At 40.6% G+C, this 20,046-nt stretch overlaps 1 protein-coding gene across 4 annotated transcripts in view; it reads left to right on the top strand.

The window, feature by feature from the left end:
• SEMA5A (semaphorin 5A) overlaps positions 1-20,046 on the top strand; it is a 444,386-nt gene that overhangs the window by 186,209 nt on the left and 238,131 nt on the right. For all 4 annotated transcript variants that reach the window (XM_064479456.1, XM_031443174.2, XM_064479438.1 and 1 more), the window contains one exon: positions 8,101-8,200. In XM_064479456.1, the coding sequence (XP_064335526.1) occupies positions 8,101-8,200 (100 nt within the window). The remainder of the gene's footprint in view (positions 1-8,100; positions 8,201-20,046) is intronic.

Genomic DNA, 20,046 nt, shown 5'->3' with positions numbered 1-20,046 from the left:
TTTTTCCTATACTGGACATGTGAAAAATGCATTAGTATACATCATTGCAAAGAAACAGATGAAGAGACTTGATGGAACACCTGACTCCTGGGGAGCAGATATACAAGTGAAAACAAAAGGGTCTGGCAAAGCACTGCTAGCATTTGAAAATCCTGTGTTTCATGTGTCATGTTTACAAATTAAAATGTAAATGGCAGACGCGTTGTGCTTTCTTGACAGTTGGATCATTTTGCTTTTACTGATATAAAAATGTTTTAATTTATCAAATTGGCTATTATTGAATATTTTTCTTTCATTTTAAAGAAAAGCTCACATCAGTGGATCATTTTGTTCATTTCCTGTAGCAAGTTTTTTGGGGGAGGGTATAGATCAAGTGGTAGAGCGCATGCTTAGCATGCACGAGGTCCTGGGTTCAATCCCTAGCACCTCCTCTAAAAATTAAACAAACAAACAAACAAATCAATCCTAATTACCTCCTGTAGCAAGCTTTTGAGATGATTATTTTCCTCTTTACTGTAGTCTTCAGTGTGTAACATATATATGTATATATCTCTCTCTCTCACCATGTATACTTATGCAAATACATATGTGTACACACATATGTATATATATGAATTACACATTGATGCCTATATCTAGACATAAATAAGTATAAATATATTCTATATATGCCTATTTATACATCTATGTGTGTATATATGTGTGAATAAACATGTATATACACCTACACATGAATCTACTATATATATTTCCATATATTGACATCTAAATCTAGATCTAGATGTTTTAGTCCCTTAAAATACTACAATTTGCCAAGTCTTATGTGCTCAGATGAGTCTGACAGACACCAGTCCATGGTCTTTCCCATTCGGGTATCCTCCTCGTTTGGGGATGGGAAGAAAAATTGGAGAAGAAGTCCCAGGACTTGGGGTTTTCCAATTTGCCACTCATTGGCCTGTGACTCTGGGGTCGTGTAACTTCTTTGTCTTGAGTTTTCTCAGCTCTAAAATAAGGCAGGGGGTGGATTGCAGATTAATCAAGATCCTGTCCTGCTGGGACTGCTTTCATTCTACTAAGTTCCAGGCAGGAGTTATTAAAATAACTGAGGCCTATACATTTGGAGAAAGAAATTTGGCCTGATATTTTCCAGGCTTTCTACAAAGCTAAAGTCGGGCATAGCGTTATTTGCATATTTCTAAATTAGATCATGTAACCAGGACCTGTCTTGGAAAGAAATGATGGAGACCTACTTTCCCCTGTTGGGGTCTTCTTCCTCCAGATGCCTTGTTGCCTGGGGTGGCCCTGGTTTGTTTCTATTTTCTTCTGGTACTTTCTTTCTTCATGTTGTGCCCTGCACAGTCGGCAAGCTGGGCAGGGGCATTCCTGTCCCCACCGGAAAACTCCCACCAGTTCCCTCCTTTCCAATTTTCCTCCCTTTTGGTGGGTTGCGACCACCGTCTCCACTGAATTAATCCATGCTGAGCTATTACTAGGTGCTAAGGATTGATGTACTTTATACATTCCTTGGAAAATTGATTTTTAATTCAGAATTTATGGAAATATTGCCTTAATCCTATCCTGGGTTTAAATTCCAATTAGCCACTTACCACTTTGTTGCATTTGGCAAGATGTTTAACGTGTCCAAAATCTCAGGGGTTTTTTTTTTTTTATTTTTATTTCTACAACAAAGATTATTACTCTAGCCTCATAGATTGTGAACATTAAATGAAATAAGTTGCTAACATGTAAAATAATCTAATATAGTTCCTGAAACCAAGTAAACACCGAAAATATAAATAGTTTTAAAAAATGCAAATAAGAGACATCAGTTATTCTGCTATATATTTTTTTCACAAGCATACATCTTTGTGAATTTGTGTATTTCCTCCCCGTTGATGACATGTTTTGTGTCGACCTGTCAACAAACACAGGCTTTGGGGCTGAAATCTGTTATAATCACTTAAAGAATTCCAGGTAGCTGACAGCCTGGGTGTATCTAATTTTGGGAGTGAAACCTGGCATCGGGGTGCTGCCAACCTGCTGCTTCGGGGCTTAGAGGCTTAGTCTTCTGAGAAATCCAGCCTTGGCGCTCTGCTTGCATCCTCCCTGCCTCCTCATTCCAGAACATTCTTCATCCAGTAAAGCAGATCAGTGCTTATTGACATTTTCTTGCCCTTTACTTACATCAGGACCCTTGGATCACGAAACGTAGTGAAAATGGTGCGTGCTTTTTCCTGTGGCATGTAGATCATTGTTATGAATAATGACATCAGTGAAAACAATAAATGCATTATTTATTAAACGGAATGGGTGGCGATTTTTACATAACAGTATATATCAGTGGGAATAAACTCATTTCCAAAATGCAGAGGTCGTTGATGTTTCTTTCTTCCCGTCACTTTGCGGGTGGGTCACTTACGAGGCTACATTTCAGCTGCGCTGCCAGTTGCACACGTAGTGCAGCGGCTGGAAACACCAGCTCCAGAAGTGGGAGCTGAGTCTCACTCCTGCCCACGTCGGCGAGTCTCAGTTTCCTCACCTGCAGTAGGGAGGGGGTGAGAAGTACAGGACTTGTCCCCTGTGAAGTACATAGAATAGTTCCTAGCATGGGGCATATACGATTTAAACATGAGCTGTTTTTGTTAGCTGTTTTACCAGTAAGCATTCTATTAGCATTATTACTACTGCATGTTATGCAGTGTTAGATGTAGATTAAACCAAAATATAACTTCATGGGAATTAGAAAGAGCAGGTCTTGATTTGCATGTTTATTTCTATATATTTATGTTGCTCCCTGCACTCTGGTGCCTTTTCAACAATCTTTACACACCATCCCCCCATCCCCGCCCAGTTTCGCTCCTGACTCAGTTTCCAATATGGGTTTCAAGTTCCGCAAAGAAGTTTCACAATCCTGCTTTGTCTGCTCCTTCGTGGACTGTGGTTTGAAGGAGTGAAGGTTGAAAGTCAGGCTACCCAGAGTCACCCTCCTGCAGCCTGGGGGGGTCTCACTGCTCAGCGAGTGACCCCGCGAGGCAGTTTGGTCTCCACACAGTCAGCGCTGCAGGCATCCGCCCACGGAGGAGCCATCCTTCTGGTCTTTGGAACGAGTGTCAGTTTTCTGACAAGTGCTGTTGTTCAACAGCAGAAGCTTCTGTGACTCTTACTTCTCAAACTCCAAAACATTTTCTTAACTTACGCCATTATTAACTTGGACAATTTTGGAGTTTCTGCTTTTTTTTAGTGGTAACTTTTACTCCTTTTTCTTTTTCTTTTCTTTATTTTTTTGGGGGTAGAGAAGACTAACTTGAATCTGTTAAACTGGTCTCTAATTGTTATATGTCAGTTATTTAGATCAGATTTAGTCGTACTGATACATATTCATGGAAGTGACTTTTTCTTGAAGCTGTAACACTGAGTTCTTTAAAAAATTGAATCAGTACACTTTTTTGATAGCCTGTTTATAAGTTGATCATGTGGGTGCTTGTGTAGTAATAAGAGAAGGCAAATATGAGTCATCAAAGCTAATGTTGCAATAGAAAATCATTGCCAGAGGCCAAGTTTCAACAATCATGTTTGTGTAATGAATGGATTAGCTAGGATGATTAACATCAAATATTAAAAATTATCGACAAAATATTCAATTTGGATTTATAGATTTTATCTTACCACTTAACTTTCAAACAGTGGCCATACTGGCTGCCATTTTTAAGTTCCATTTCATCACATAGTTCTTCTTGCAAGATCAGAAGGGAGGGATGGGGAAAGCGTAAACTCATTATTTTGGGGGGAAATGAGCACATATTAAGAAAACCAGTGTTAGTGAAAATTGGATCTCCCCCGCTCCCCACATGCTCTGCCCCTCCCTGCTCTCTTCCATCGCCCTGCCTTGTTTTTATTGAAGTACATTCAGTTATAATGAGTCAATTTCTGGTCTAAAGCAGTGTCCCAGTCATACAAATACGCACATATATTCATTTCTATATTCTTTTTCATTAAAGGTTATTACAAGTTATTAAATGTCGTTCCCTTGCTATACAGAAGAAATTTTTTTAAATCTATTTTTATATATAGTGGCTAACATTTGCAAATCTCAAACTCCCAAATTTCTCTGTTCCCACCCCCGATCTTTCTTGGCATCTGGTGAGCTCGTTCACCACACCTGTCCTGTTGCTCGCTCCTCTCCTGCCTCCCTTGACTCTGTTCTCCCCTGGCTTTTCCTGTGCATCCTTAACTGTTCATTTTCTGATTCCTTAGAAAGCAGCACGATAAATTCTTCACGCCACTGTGGAAACCTGTTATTGGGGCGGCGAATTCTACTGGTAGATTTGATGTTATGGCTATTAAGCCGTCCTCCTGTCCCTGCGGTAAAGCACATCCCGTCTGAGACAGTGTGCGTGTGTGTGCCCGTGCGCGCGTATCTCTGTGTGTGACACGCTGATGAAGGTATTTCCTTAGGAATGTGTGCAGCCCTGTTCTTAGATGAGGATTGCCCGTGATCTTCGTTTCTTCAAAACGTCCTGTCCAGCCTTAGTATCAAGACTATCAAGGTCACAGTAGCCTCGAAACCGCAGAGAGAAGCTTTACCTCTTTGTTTAATCTCTGACATGATCTGCGTAAAATTGGGATCCTGTGTTCCTTAAGGAGTTGGTAAAACTTACATGTAAAACCGAGCCTACAGCTCTTTCTGATGGACTACACATGGGAGTTTATTATGTATGTTGTTTGCTTGTTTGAAACTGTAATGACAAAAGAGTGTAATGAAAATGTGTTTTAAAAGGTTTTTTTTTCTTAAATGGAGGAGTGTGCAGATCCTTTTACACAGAAGGGAAGGGACTTAGTAACACTGGAGACGTTAGAGTTAAAAAGAGGCAATTTAGGGAAGGGATTGGAGAGGAAGGAAGAAACGGGATTGAAAGCAAAGTTGTAGGGACTGGTCATAAAAAGAGGCTGAACAGCATGATTCTGATCTTACGGTGGAGTTGAAAGGACAGGTAATGATGCAGACATCTCTCTAGCTAGGGAGATGGGGTGGGGCAGGACTTTCCATCACGGCCCTGATGGTATCCTGGAAGACAGAGGGCTGTGTGTTACCCAGGGTAGAGGTATCCCCGTCCTCTCGAGGAACACACAGGGAAATCCCAAAAGAAGAGCACCTGCAGATTGTCCAGCTTTGATCTGGTGTTAACCATAAAAATATCTAGTTTTAATGGGGAAGCTCGTTAGAAATTTAAATTAGGAAAATTGAACAATATTGACAGAATTATATGATGTTCACTCATTTTCCCTCTATACTTGGCTCCTTTTATCACTCGAGGGTGCTTTAGGAAGTAGTGGAACCACTTCCCTGTTGCTCAGTATAGGAACCAAAACCTGAAATATGCCTCGTCATCCTTTGCTTTCTCTCTCCCGATTCTTCTCAATGAAAAGAAAGATGAACACACGGGAAATGCGTTAACTGATTTTCTTCTCCCGTCTTTTCAGTCTTCTCTCCCCTTGTGTGGCTCATGCTTCCGTGTCTGGAACAGGAAGGTCAGCCCTTGGCCCTCTGTTCTGCCTTCACACCAGCTCCCCCACAGCAATGACTTGAATAGGACACGTGGGCCCGGCTCTGGAAGCTGTGGGTTTTGGGGTGTGGAGCCCTGGACGTGCACTCAGGACTCCAGCCCTGGCAGGGCTCCCTGGTCCTGGGTTTCCTAACTGCAGGGTGAGCATCTTGAACTAAAACCACCCTAGGGACTCTTCTAGGTCTTAGGGATGCTTAGCAATGACTGACTCTGGCGTCAAAACGTCACTGGGAGTTTTTCATAGGTAACATTCTCCATGGTGGCACCTGAACCCATTATATCCCTCTAAGACCAGCCGCGCCCCCTGACATCTGTGTCTCGGTCATCATTGTTCTCCTCTTCCTTGAATCTCAAAATCTGTGTTTTCTTTCACTTGTTCCCTTTGGTCTCTTCTCCGATTAGTGATCAGACCAACTAGACTTTCCCATTGTGTAGTCTCTGCATTTTTAGAGCCGCTGCCTAAATTGCATATTTTTTAGTTTTTCAATCTAATATCCTTGCCTCCATTCCTAACTCCTTCCCAGATGTCAACAGCCCTTTCATATCCCTAGGATGCTTGCTTTATCGTGTCCAGTGCTTGCTGGAAAATTTTTCAGAGCCTTGTGATCACAGATGAGGTCAAGTCCAGACTTTTTAACCTGTAAGTAAATTCTTTTACAGTTATACTTAATTACACCTTTCCCAGTGGTTTCTTGAGTTGCCATTGCTTTTCCTTTCTCCTTTCTTTTTTCCTCTTTTCTTCCCTTTTTTAAATTTTCCTCCTGTTGAGTTCGCTTGCTCATTTCTTACTCTTTCATTTGACACATAAACTATTGCCTCACATTTTAGGCACTAGACCCTCTGTTGCAGGCACCACGGTGAGCCAGGCAGATGGCAGAGCCTTAGGGTTCTGTCTCCCAGGAACAGAGAAACTGATCAGAGGCTCCATGGGAGTGAAGATGAGCAATACTGATTAGGGCCGTAGGGGGTGCTATGATCTCCCTGGGACACAACTGTCCTGTGCATCTCTGGTCAGATCCCTCCTGTGGTCTTACCTGAGCCCCAGTCATCTCTTCTTTCTCTGTATGAATACTTCCTATAACTCTACAAACACCTGTAAAGATCTTGCATCTGTGGCTGCCATGTTTAAAGATGGCATTAGTACTAGTTCCCTAAATGAATTATAAACTCTTAGAACAGATGATATATCAACAGCTTTTTATAGCTCCAGGGTCTTGTACTTATTTTGCTATAAATAAGTATTTTTTAAAATGGACTTGCCTGTAACGTGAAGAACTTTAAGTAAAATATTAAAAAGAATCAATATACCATACACCCTAAAATTTCAAAAACCAAATGCAGATGTCTATGTAGGTCAACTCTGATTTCCTTTAAGCAGAATCCATCTTCCAGTTCATGTCATTTCTCCCCAGTACCTGATAGTAGAGAAACACCATGGTTGTTATGCAAAGTTACTGCTTACATATGATCCACCCCATCCATTCACATCACCAAGGCCTTTCTGTAGGATATGTTATAGAATATGGGCATATTTCCATGTTAGATCTGTTTTTAGCATCTGTTTTTGTTGAAAGAGATTATTTCTGTGCGACACATTTTTTCCTCAAACCAGTAACCGGATTTGACAGTTGTCATATGTGCCTGTTTAGTGATGTCACTCAGAATTATCAAATGCATGGAAGAAGACAGGCAGGTCACATGGTTAATTGTCAAGGATAATGATAAGTTTCAGCACGACTGGCAGGCAAGTCCCTGAAGATTTTTCAGTGTCAGAAATGAGCCAATGAAAGTTGCAAAAATGGCTCATAAAGCAGGGGCCTGTCCCTCTTCAAATGCTGTCATGTTGTAATAATCGGACCCAAGCTGAGGGTCATTTCATAGGAGTTAACAGTGCTTGTAAAAAACCTGTCTCTAAAGAGTGGCTATTTCCTGATTTCCCTCCTGAAAAAAAAAAAAAAAATGCAAATAAAGTCTAGAAGTAACGTGGCCTTCTCATCTAGAAAGGACTGAATGTTTAACAGGTCTAATCCTGGGGCCAAAATAGAAACCCAAAGGGCAGGGAAATGGAGCGTCCACTTTGAAAGAAGGCAAGTGGTGCTCCTGTGTTGGTTCTCGCTCCAAAGGAGGGCTTTTGTGATTTTTCCAAGTCTTCAGCTCTTTTCAGTCAAGTCGCACAGGAAATGGTCTTGTTTGCCTTCAGTGCTCCTCTGATGAATCATGTGAATGCTGTGTTATTTTCTGCCCAGTCCAGGGCCAAAAGGAAAATGCACATCTGGCCTGTAAATCACAACCAAGCACTGAAGCTTTGCTCCCTTTTTTATTGGGTGGCTAGCCCTCTACATTTTACACATTCTCAGTGTGGATTATGTGACACCTTGATGGAAACCTCCAGGGGCCCCTAAATGATCACATCATGGGACCTTCAAATCCTCCCTGAAATGGAATGTTTGCTACCTGATGTGAATTCTCTGCAGTCCCCAGAGGAAAAGAATCATTCATTTTTATCTTCTTATTTATTTATTTTTTTCCTGTTTAGAAATTGGCCCCTGGTTACGGGAGTTCAGAGCGAAGAATGCTGTGGATTTCTCGCAGTTAACATTTGACCCAGGACAGAAAGAACTTGTTGTAGGAGCAAGGTGAGAGATCTTACGTTTTGCCACCACAGATATTTTCAGACTTCATTTTACATGTGTGCAGTTACACGTGAGCTTCTCTGCTGTAGGTGACGAGTGCTAAGTGATATGTCTTCTGAGAATGAAATTCCATATGCGTGTCATGAAGTATTCAACTACAAGCAGGATGACTTTTGCTCTTTACAGCAGATGTTTCTTGGCTCTCCCAGTGTGCCAGGAGCTGGTCTAACATGAATGAATTCATTTTATTTTTCCTCCTGTGCAACCTGAGAGGTAGGTATTGTCACCATCCCTATTTTAGAGATGAGGAAATTGAGGCAGAGAGTGGATAAATATGCTGCTCTGGGACGCATTTTTTATATCTAATAAAAGATGGACCCAGGTTTCAGACCCAGACAGTTTGACTCCAGAAACCATGTTCTTACCTTCTTACTGCATTTTTTAGCACAATTCTAGAGATCAAGAGACCTTGCTGTCCGTTCCAACGTCCACCAAGCCATTTACTGGTCAATTGAGAATCCAGGGAAGTTGTTATTTCTCTTAAGGAGAATGAGCTCCTGTGTCCAGGTCAACATCTGACGTTCCAGCTTGACATGAGGCCACTGGTACCCAATCAGGACAGATCTTGTGCCGTGTCCCTCGTATTTAGAATCACTTCCTTAGAAAACGTGCATCCTCTCTGCCTTCCAGTCACCTGTCCTGCCAGTGGGTTCTGTGGATGATACATAAAAAAATTTCATATTCATCTCTTAGGAAAAGTGATACAATAACTTGAAGAGGCCCTTTGTAGTTCGGACTCTTCTAGCTTTCAAGGAAAGCACTTTGGACAGAGGAGCGCGTGTATCTTTCATGGCCAATTTCACTAGATCATGAAACATACCTTTCAGTGCAGGAGAGGTGGTGCAATTCCCACACAGACCTGAGTGAAGCTAGATCTGGCTTAGGCTCTAGACACTCTGCCCAGACATTGTACAGTTTCTAGAATCACAGCTTTTACTCTCAGATCTTAAGAAGATCTTGTCCATCCACCCAGCCCTTGAAGACGTGAGATGTAAGGTAATAACTTTAAATGAACAGACAGAAGTTGGCTGGCACTTAACATGTTGCTTGTTTCTCTCTGATGTGTCTGAGTGCACAGCGAGGGTGCGGTGGGTGTATTTGTGGACTTTTGCTTACTTCAGCCTGTTGGGCACCACGTGGGGGATTTCTGATGCTGACTTCCGTCAAATTCCATCACTCGGAGCCTGGGTTGTTTATTGCAGGGCATTTTAACTGGTCTCTTGGCCCCCAGATTTTTTCCTCCTTCTGCATACCCTAGCCAACATCCTCTTTTAAAAATGCCACCTCAGTAGCTCCCCTGGATATGTGCCAGCTCTTTGATGTAGCCCATCAGACCCTCTGGCTTAGGGTCCCACCTCCCATGGAGACACACATCTTTTTCATCCTCACCTAGTCCAGGCCTATGGAATTATTTGTGTTGTCCACAACTGTAAAATGTCCTGTTTCTTGCCTCTAGGATTTGGTTACCTTTTTTTGCTTTCCTAGAATTTATTACCTTCCCACCCACCCAGCCCCATCCCAAGTTACCTACTTGGTGAACTCATTGTAAGGACCTGGCTCAAGGGCCCTTCACTGGCTGTGAGCTCTGCAGGGTCCTGTCGGCACCCCTGTCACTTACCTTTACTACTGCACTTGCTGCAGTTATTTCCCATCACCTTCACCATCCCCTTCCCCACTATCAGATAGTGACTTACCAGGTGGCAGAGGATGTGTCTGTCTTCTCTTTGTTTCTCTAAAATGTAGCACAGTTTCTCCTCTAGGTGGAAGCTCAAAGATACCTGTTGATTCACCGTATGTATTGCCAGAGTTTGATTTGTGTATGTGCCCCTCTGCATTTGGTAGGACACTTAGGGGAAGGAGGGACCCCCTGCTGGGGTAGCAGGTACAAATACGACCTCAACTGATGTAGCTGAGTCTTGCGTCTCTCATTCAGCCCTAAAGAACTTTGGGAAAAGTTTTCCTGTGAGCTTGACTCAAAAGACTCTTCATTGTTTCTGGAGGTCCTTGATGCCACAGGGACAAGGCAGCATCTCACACATGCCTACACTCTGTAGGGGGTGGTCTTTTGGTCAATAATGTAGGTTCTCCTAATGAGGATGTGAGAAGCCACTGAGAAAACTGAGATTTAGAAGAGACAGCTCAATGGTCCTATTCTGGCTGCAGACAGCACCTGAGAATTGTTGCCAGGTGACACCTATCCCTGACGGTCTGCATCCCAGCATCCCTGGAGGGCTCCATCCCAGAGGTTCTCAAGGTCTCCATCCATCTCATCTCACCACAGTCCCAGCGCAGCCATGGGGGGATTGGACTAGCCACTGAGTCAACCTCGCATGCAGTATAGCATGATGACCAGAAGCCGTAAGATTGTCAGACAACACATAAAACTCTAGATGTGCAGGCAAACTTGAATATCAGATAAGCAACCCTAAGAGCATGGGCTATATTTTCTATTCTAGAACAGTACGTGGTACATCATAGACACTCAATAAGGAAATGAAAGAAAGAAGGGAAAAAAAGAAAGAGGTAGATGGATTTGTTTAACTGCATATTCTTGAGCCCATTTCAGAGTCTAGTTTTCTCATCTTTAAGATGGATATAATTATTGCTACCCCATTCAGCTGTTGTGAAATAATCCACGAAAAGGGATTGTCACACGACAGTCATCCTGTAAGCACGCAGCGGTGGGGAAGCTGTGTGGATGCCTGTGGGCTTTGGCATCCTCGTGCCTGTGCATTTCAGGCAGGTGTCACTGAGCGCAGAGCATAGCAGTCTTACCTAAGATGCTTGGTGGGGTTGGGCTCAGAAAGTTTGAGAGGGAGTGTGAGCCAGTTACAAAACTTTAAAAATAACTCAGCCCTCAGATTCCTGTTTGGGAGGGCTTAACCTAGCAGAAGAAGTTTAGATAGCAGGTGTTTATTTCAGAAATCTGTAATGGTTTAAATATATGAGCAGTGGAAAAATACAATGGTAGTCTTCTTGTTACTTCACGGTTAGCATTAGGCAAAGGCGTTTATTGGGCGGTTGCGCTTTCTACCAGTAATACTTGATGGTCCTGAAATTGAATTCACTTAAAATTCTTTGTGCTTTTGCAAAAAGCTCTCCTGCTGGGGAAAAACAAAAACCAAAAACCAAAAAACAAAACACTTAGGTGCTTTGTGGTTATGTAGTACCAGAAGGTAGTTGCATCTGAATTCATGAAAGTTCTGGTAATTACTTAAATTTACCATTTCCAAGGTGCACATTATCTTTCATATTATCTTAAAAGCGTTGATATTCATCTTGTGTTTTACCCACATCTCTTTAAAAATCAATAATGTTTGTGTTTTCAATGATGAGACCCAGGCATTTTCATCTCAGGAAATGGAGAAAACACTGTAAAGCTTAAAGAAAAAACACAATTTCAGAAATAATCACAGTTAACCTTTTCAGTTATTTCCCTGCAGTATTTGATTTCTATTTGTTTATACTTTGGGGATAATATTTTATGGATGATTTGTATACTTCTTTGGTTAAAAAAACCCTGCTATAAAGTTTTATAAATTCCAAATGAAAGAATATATTGAGGTCTAGAGGATTTTGCGTAGATAACTATAAATGTAATGATAATAATAGTTCACAAAGTAGATACAGGTGTAAGTGTTTCTGTGCCTAGGACTGTAACAACAGATATAAGCATGACGGCATTCTATCCTCCAAATGAATCTGTTTGTCTTCAGTGTATCAGGATTATTGTTGTATGGATGACAGGTGACTCAGTGCTGAATCCAAATGTTATTCCAAATGGCAACTAACTTGGTCCACACACAGAGTGACGTCTGACAATAATCAGGGCGTTTACCCATTAGCCATATTTTTGTGAAGCATAAATCCATACAATAGTCATGAAAAAAAGAGCTTCTCATCAAACAGAATGTGAGTTCCTTTCAGCTTTTCTGCTTATCTCTTGGGCTTTCATTTCTCTTCTTCCTGTAACTCGATTTCTGATCATCTTACTCCTCTCTAACAAGCTTCGGTGTCATATAAACATATAATTGAAGAGCATAGTCTTGCCACCTGTGATACTGTAGTAAGTACACTCACCTGTAAGCTCTCACACAGTCCAGGAGGTCCACCCATCTGCTGATGACTCAAGTGATGGCACTGAAGCTCAAAGACCCAATAATTGGGTCAGATAAAAATCATAATTGATGAAAAGTATAGGATTTATGTATGCCTTTGGAAATTTCAAATTTTAGCGCTATTAAAATTACACCCCTAAAGGGGAACTCTGTGAAGATACCAATTGAGAGTGTAATGGGGCTGCGTGGGCTGCCTGGATGCCTGACCCGATGTGAGTACCAGCCCAGAGCCGTGTGCCTTGTATGGACCATGCCCTTACAGTCAATGGGCCATTTCTGTATGTTGGAAGCTACTCCTGTATCTCTGTCTGTATGACAAATAGTATAGATTTCTAATCAGCATGTTTACTGCTAAAAAAAGAAACTAAAACCGAGCGCTTTCAAGGCAGAGCTCGGTCTTTGCAGCAGTCACAGCAAACTGGTCTTGAAAAATTTTAGGGTGTTATTTTAAACTATTGTTTTGCCCATGGTTTGTATCTACAAAAATAAAGATAAAAAGGAAAAAATTACCTTGCTTTTGGTTATGCTGGGACTGAATTTGCTTTAATAATTCCAACATATATTCCCATGAGATCACACTGAATGAATGGGCAGGCTTCTATTTAATTAGTGTAAGTCCCTCCTTTCAAAGTGATTTTGCCATTGGTTCATATGAATATCACCTTCTAAAATTAACCGATATAATTCTTTCTTTTTTTTTGGTGGTTATAATTCCTGTTTTTATTTTAAGGTTTTACCTTAGAACTAATCTGTTGGAAGCAGTCTATAATTAAAAGGAAAACTGGAGATTTCTATGAGATCAGTAATTCTGCTTCTAGTAGCCACAACTTCTTTCCATTTTCCAAAGGACACAGTTTAGTCAAGTTTGTACAATTAAAGGTAACTCATGCTGAGTGGAACGAAATCAGCAATTAGGAGTGAATCCAAAAAGCAGTAAACCCCCATCGTGAAGAGAAATCCGGGTAATGGTGGTGCTGGCATTGTATTTATATTAATTATGACTTGGGAAAAGCAGCTGGTGATGGAAGGAAGGATGGTGCTCTCATTCCTGCTCTTCGTTTTTACCCCAGGCTACCTGGAACCTTTTTAAACCTGTACTTTTTGGTTTACCTATTTCCTTCTCCCTGTTGGCTCTTGATTTATAGGTATGTTTTCTTCTTAAGAGTCTCTTTGTTTATCTTCTTCTTTTTCTGCCTTTCTTCCAATAGGCCTGTTTGATTAATTATCCTAATCTGTGTTTTTAAAAAAATAGCCATTCTTTGTCTTCCTGCTTTGTTACCTTTTGTAGAATATTTAGCACACATCAGTCAGTGCACCTAAGTATCATGGTGGCACTTGGGGGGGAGGGTGTTCATTAGCATTAAGCTGCCTCTGCCCCTCCTTCCAGCTGCGCTGATCCAGTGGGCCGGAAGGCGGTCCCAGAGTGTGAGCTTTAAGACTTCCAACCATTGTGTTCCTTTTGCTGTTACAAAAAGCAAAGTAATCTCTGCATTTGTGTCTCTGCTGGAGGTGGGGAGAAGACAAGTCTGCAAGAATACTTACTTAGTTATAAATACACGTATAGCTTGCCCTTTCCCCATATTCCATCAGTGAGTCAACAACGGAGTGTGATCAAAATTAACCAGCCTCTTTACTTTGAGTGTGTGCGCTGCAGGTTCTGAGTGCAGAGAACTTTTTCCCAGCCAGACCCACAGAGGGTCCATCAGAATTCGTTAGTTCATGTAGTTACTCTTTCACGACTCTTTCCTCAAAGATTGATCGAACCTATCTCATGCCAGGAAGTAGCTTAGGCTAGGGGAAGTGAAGATGCAGCAGAGTCTCTACCTGATAAAGACTTTACAGCCTAGTGCAAAGGTTGGCCTCCTGATTTTGTAAATAAAGTTTTATTGGAACACAGCCACACTTGTTCATTTGCATATTCCCTATGGCTGCTTTCCTGGTTTAACTGCAGAGATGAGTGGTTCCAACAGAGACCACAAAGGTGAAGTATTATTATTTAGACCATGAAAAAGTTTCCTGACTCCTGGCCGCCTGGGTGTGAGGGACAGAAGCAATTAAGTTCTCCAGGGAGGCCTAAATAAAGGGCCCAGGAAACACCAAGAGTAGAGAAAGGTGATGGACCTTGTGGATGAAAAGGACACGCTAAGAAGTTGCTCTTTTAGCCGGGCCTTGGAGAGGCATCGGGAGTCTGGCAGGTGGGAGAGTCTTACTGGCAGAAAGACCAGAAAACAGGGAGGCTAGAGATCCTGGTGAGGTGGCAAAGAGCTCATCTTGACTGCACCTGTTAGTGACTGAGAGGAGGGGTAATTGTAGGTGAGGCTGAAGCTTTAGTTACCTAAAGAAGAGCTTGGGTTTAATCCTCTAGACCAGTGTTGCCAATTCCAGCAGTCATGAGCATGGTCTGAGAAACCTTTCAAGAAATGCCAAGGGCCTGCCTTTCCTCAGATCGTTTGAATTAGACTTTCTGAAAGTAATGTTGGAATCTTTGGTTTAATCAAGCCTCTGGTCATCCACTGGCCTGGCCAATTTGAGAATCTCTGCTAAAGACATTAGGTGCTCAGGAGATTTCTAAGGCCACATATTTCCATGCTCAGATTTGCTTTAGGAAGGTACTTCGACCATACAGTGTGCAGAATGTGCTGGAGTCCAGAGAGTTTGGGGGTAGGGATGCCAGCTGGGGGCTGTGGATCAGGTAGAGACAACTTAAAGTCAGGCAGTGATGGTGGAAATGGAGATAAATCAGATTTGAGACGTTTCAGATCTGGGTTTGACAGTGACTGATGGAGAATCACAACTGCTGGTTGAGGGCAGGGGTCAAAGATGAGATTTGGGAGCAAGATTTGAAGTCTGTCTTGTTGTGATGCCATCATCTGGGACTGAGCATTTGGGAAATGAGCGGTAAATCTTGATTACTTGAAGATACATGAAACATAACCTCAGATTTTGCTAACTCTGAAGACAGCCCAGAACGATCACTGTATATGGAGATAATCTGAAGGGTGAATATTCCTAGGAAAGCATAGGTTAACAGAATCATAAAGTAATTCAACTGGTATTTTTTCAAATGAAAAATGATCTCTATTAACTAAAAAATGGAAAATAACAAATCAAATACCCAACGGACCAGGAAAAGCAGAAGTCATGAGTTAAATTGAGAGCAGTAAGTCATTATCTGTAATCCTCAAAGCACTTAGAGATTTGCATATAATATTTAGAACATAATGAAAATTAATTATCAGTGTGATTATTGACAGTATTGATTAATAACTTTGTCCCTAAATATGCTTATGGGAAAAGGTTTTCCTGATTTCAAATCTCTGAAATTTACTAACAACATTGGTCTTAACCATTGCATCCCACTAAAAATCCATTTCTGTTATTTTGTCCTACTTGAGAAATAGTAAGAGGTTATTTATCTACTTCTGTGCCTTTTAATTGTGGTATTTAAAGTTACAAAAGTGCTATAAAAATGGTTCAATTTTGATTTTGATGTGTTCTTTGAAACTTATTTCTTTGGGATGGATGATGAAATAAGCCAGTACGATGTGGGGAGAATGTGTACTGGACATACATGGTAATAACAACAGTAATAAAATCAGAATTATTTTAAATGTTTTCTAGCCCAAAGTACAGATATTTATTATTGTTGAGGAGGGTTGGAAAAATTCTGAGGAGGTAACTCATAATATGACCATATTCTGCATTTGTCACCAAATTTAAAAATATATTAGCAAAGAAAACATTCAAAACGTGATCTAAATGTGATCTAGATATTTAAATATAGTGCTATATTTAAAAAAGCTTGGTAATACTAAACCTTAATTAAACTCCCAAAAAACTTATGGAAAAAATACAATAAATAGATTTTTTGGAATGATTATAATAATAGAAAAAACAAAGGTTCCTAGATTTTGTTTGGAATCAATCAGCATAATGAATGTCTTAGGAATAGCAATTACGGAGAGGTTGGTGAACTACCTGAATTGGTTATGTGACGAAATTAAATCTTTAAAAAGTTATTGAGATGACTGAGGCATTAAATATTTACATGTAAATAATTAAAATAATTTTTAGAAAACCATTTTGTGTTGTAAAGGATATAGTTATTAATTTTCCTTTGCCTCAAAGTCACAAATTTGTATTTTAATCTTTAAGTCGTCAATGCAATTGAAGCTTCGGGTGTCCTGTAGGAAGTCGCAGTGTCGGGCTCTGTGCCAGTGGGATACTGACGACAGTTAGGACAGACTTGCGCAGCAAGTAGAGACCACGGAGCGGATGGCTGGCGCGGGTGCAGGTGGGGCTGGCTTTACTCTCAGATGTGCCCAAGTGGTGACGGCTTATGTGCAGTAGGTTTTGTATTCAGATTGCTTCATGAGCAGTGGTGATCTAAACTTTTATTATACAGCAAAAATGTAAGTTTCTGTCACCGCTGTCTAAAACGTTTTCCCTAGGTTTACTTGATTTTCTTGTCTCCGTTTTCTCTGTTCAAAGTGCAAGCCTGTCTTTCTGAATTGTTCAATCTTCTGCTCCTCGGTTATAAGCAAGCCTCTAACGTCCGTGTTCAGTAAGAACTTGGAATCTTTTTCTTTGATTTTATAGCTAGAGTCATCAGAGACCAATTGAGTTATTCTAAGAGAATGTCATTTTAAAACACCTGTGTCTTTCATAATTAATGGAGGTCAGAGTTAAGTTTTATAGTGTCTCTGGATAAAATGAGTCATTTACTTAATATGCTCATGATGGCGCGGCCTTTTCTTTAATGCTGGCTGAATTTTATTACTTTGCATGAAGACGCGAATGAACTTTGTCTATTAAGGCCCTCGTGGCTCCCTCAGAGAATATATTGTTGTGCTTAGTGATTTGTGGCTAATAGGCCACTGGGGGAGGTGATGGGGTGCAAGACGGAGTTATTCGAGTTTCTAGTCAAAGAGAAATACACTCTGGTGAAGAGGGAGAAGACACGCGCAGATGTCTAGTGGGGAAAGGATAAATGGTCTTCAGAACTGTCAGTTTGTGTCTGCCAGATTTAATGGCTTTGTGATTTGAATTATTCAGTTTATTGGATCTGTGTCTTCCTCATATATTACTCCTTAAAGTAACATGGTTACTACATTTTGCATGTGCAATGTCAAATTTTATTCCAAGGCATTTGAAAGAGAGTAGGTCCATACCAGGGGAAGAAAATCCCATACTTTCATTGACTGTGGCCATAAAATTGAACCTTTGCAGCGCGGTTAAACTCTTGCTTTGTACTCCTGTAATGAAAGGGGAAAGTGGCAGTATAGACCAACTCCCCTGAGACACACAACTAATACACTCAAGAAGCCCTTCTCTTAACCTCCTGTCCCACTGCCTCTCTCCCCGAAGAATGGCAATATTCCTTATTACCAGCTATTTACATCTAGGGGTGTTACGAAGATTAATGAGACCACTTAAATGCTTTGAGTTGCTCAGAGCATCGCCCTACTAGAGAAACTGACCCTATATGAAACATTTGGTTAGCATTCCCTCTTGGCTGGGAGCCAGAAGCATCACTCCTTCTTGTTGGAAACGTTGGTAGCCTTTCTTGTGAACCTCGCGTACATTGTTTTCTCTCCTCTGTGTGCTCACAATTACAAGATAAAGCGGTTGCCTCTTCTGTAATGCCCTGGAGAACAGCCACTTGCCGGGGACCATAGATCTTACTTTAGTGTGTGAGGGACCCAACATCTGGGAATATCCATTTTTTTTATTCCCTTTAGAAGATTTTCTTTCTTTTTGTAACCTTTAACTTCATAGGTCATTGACCTAAACTGTGATGAATCAAGCTGTCTTGGGAGATTTCTGGTCCCTCGTGTTGCTAGCTGGATTGGAATTTTCCCAAAAGCAAAAATATACTTGGAGTTGTATTTGAAACCAAATAGTTTGATGAAAAGATTTTGAGAATAGTAGAAGCTACACTGTGTTTTGTTAGATTCGTAGGTTCCAGACATGTGATTAGGGAATTACACACATTTTTCATTTGTATTTCATTTTTTTACAATTTTTTAAATTGTTGAAAATCGTGAGAGAGAAAGTGAATACTGGAATGTGTAATATTAAATATTTCTAATATAGAAAAGTCCAGCAAGGCATTGAATTGCCCACTTGGGGTTTGTGTCAACATGGTCATGTATTAAACAAATATTCGAAAGAATTTACCAACGCTTTGTCTCCAAAATCAAACAAATGAAAAAAACAGCAACAAAAATGTAACCAATGAACCAACAGAAAACTAGACCTTAAATAGACATGGAGGCTATGCAAGATTATACATGGTTCCAATAAGGCAAGTTTCAAAACTTTCAAATCATCTTAATCTACTGACTTAATGATTAACAAATATTACATGTAAGTATAATTATTGAATGCATTTTTCTTACATCTTTTGTATGCTGAGATTTCATTTAAGATTATTGAAATATGGTACTCAGTTGCAAAAATTAAAAACACTTGAAAAGTATTAGTCAGAAATTTATTGAAATATATCATGATAACAATTATTTCATAAGATGGCCGTGTGTTTATCCAACTCTGTTGCTCATTTCATGTCTCTAAAAAGGGTCACAGTCTTTTAGGAATTTGTGTCAAACATACTGACAGATTGTATAGTTTAGCTCTTTCATTTCATAAATGAAGAAACTTGGGCACTCTTAAAATAAGTATGGGTAGGCAGTTTTAGGAAGAATTCGTGTGAAATAAAGAGGGAGAAAGGAGGCACCAGGAATTAGCCAGACCTGTAGGATTAACATGTTCTCTTGATGGGGAGACATATGTCACAGTCAGATCACAGCCCCAAAGGTGAGAATCACTTACCTGCAGCCAAAAGCTTGTCATTAGTTCTGCTAAGATTTGAATTGCCTCAAAATGATTTGTAAAGGTACCTGTGAATGAACATGGCGACGTGAAATAATTGTACTGTAAGAATGATTCCTCTGTGTGTGTGTGTGTGTGTGTGTGTGTGTGTGTGTGTGTGGTGTCAGTTAAGTTAGGAAGGGGACATTGGATAACTGATTGGTGAGGCCCTTTGGCACAATGGGATAAAGGACACCAAACTGAGGGGTCTTGTTTCTAATCATAGGACTTTCTCTGAATCCTAATAATCTTGGATAAATCACACTGCACCTGTTAATTTGCAGAAATTTCCTCATCTAAAAATTGAGAGGTATATACTCTGTAATATACAGCCTAGCACCAGAATTCTTGGATTCTATTTTTTTTTTTTTAGGTCAAAAGCAATTGAGGATAGGTTAAAAATCACCCACGTGCATCTCATAACCTAGAAAATACCAAAGGAAAAGTTCAAATCTTGGGTGCTTTATCTTCATTAAGGTATTGGGCATAGTGATGGTGGTGGTGGTATCTCATAATTACTGGGTTATTTTTCCTGGTTAGCACGCCGCTCCTCTCTGCCCCTTCTGTTCACCTGTTGAATACCTCTGCCATCATGATTGATTCCTGATGAGTTGGATGTGAGGGCACCAGAGTTCTCAGGTGTCTGGGGAAGGAAGAGTAAAAGGTTGAAATCCACTGGTAATGACTGGGGGAAAAGAGAGGTGCCTTTACAGGGAATGGAGAGGCAGAAGTGGTCAGCAAAGTTAGATTTGGCTGGGGAGATGTAGACTGACAGTGTGGCATGTTTGTCATCGTAAA

This window comes from Camelus dromedarius, chromosome 3 (assembly GCF_036321535.1).
Source record: "Camelus dromedarius isolate mCamDro1 chromosome 3, mCamDro1.pat, whole genome shotgun sequence".
Classification (NCBI taxonomy): domain Eukaryota; kingdom Metazoa; phylum Chordata; class Mammalia; order Artiodactyla; family Camelidae; genus Camelus; species Camelus dromedarius.
The sequence above is the reverse complement of the archived record's forward strand: the minus strand, read 5'-3'. Positions and strand labels throughout refer to the sequence as shown.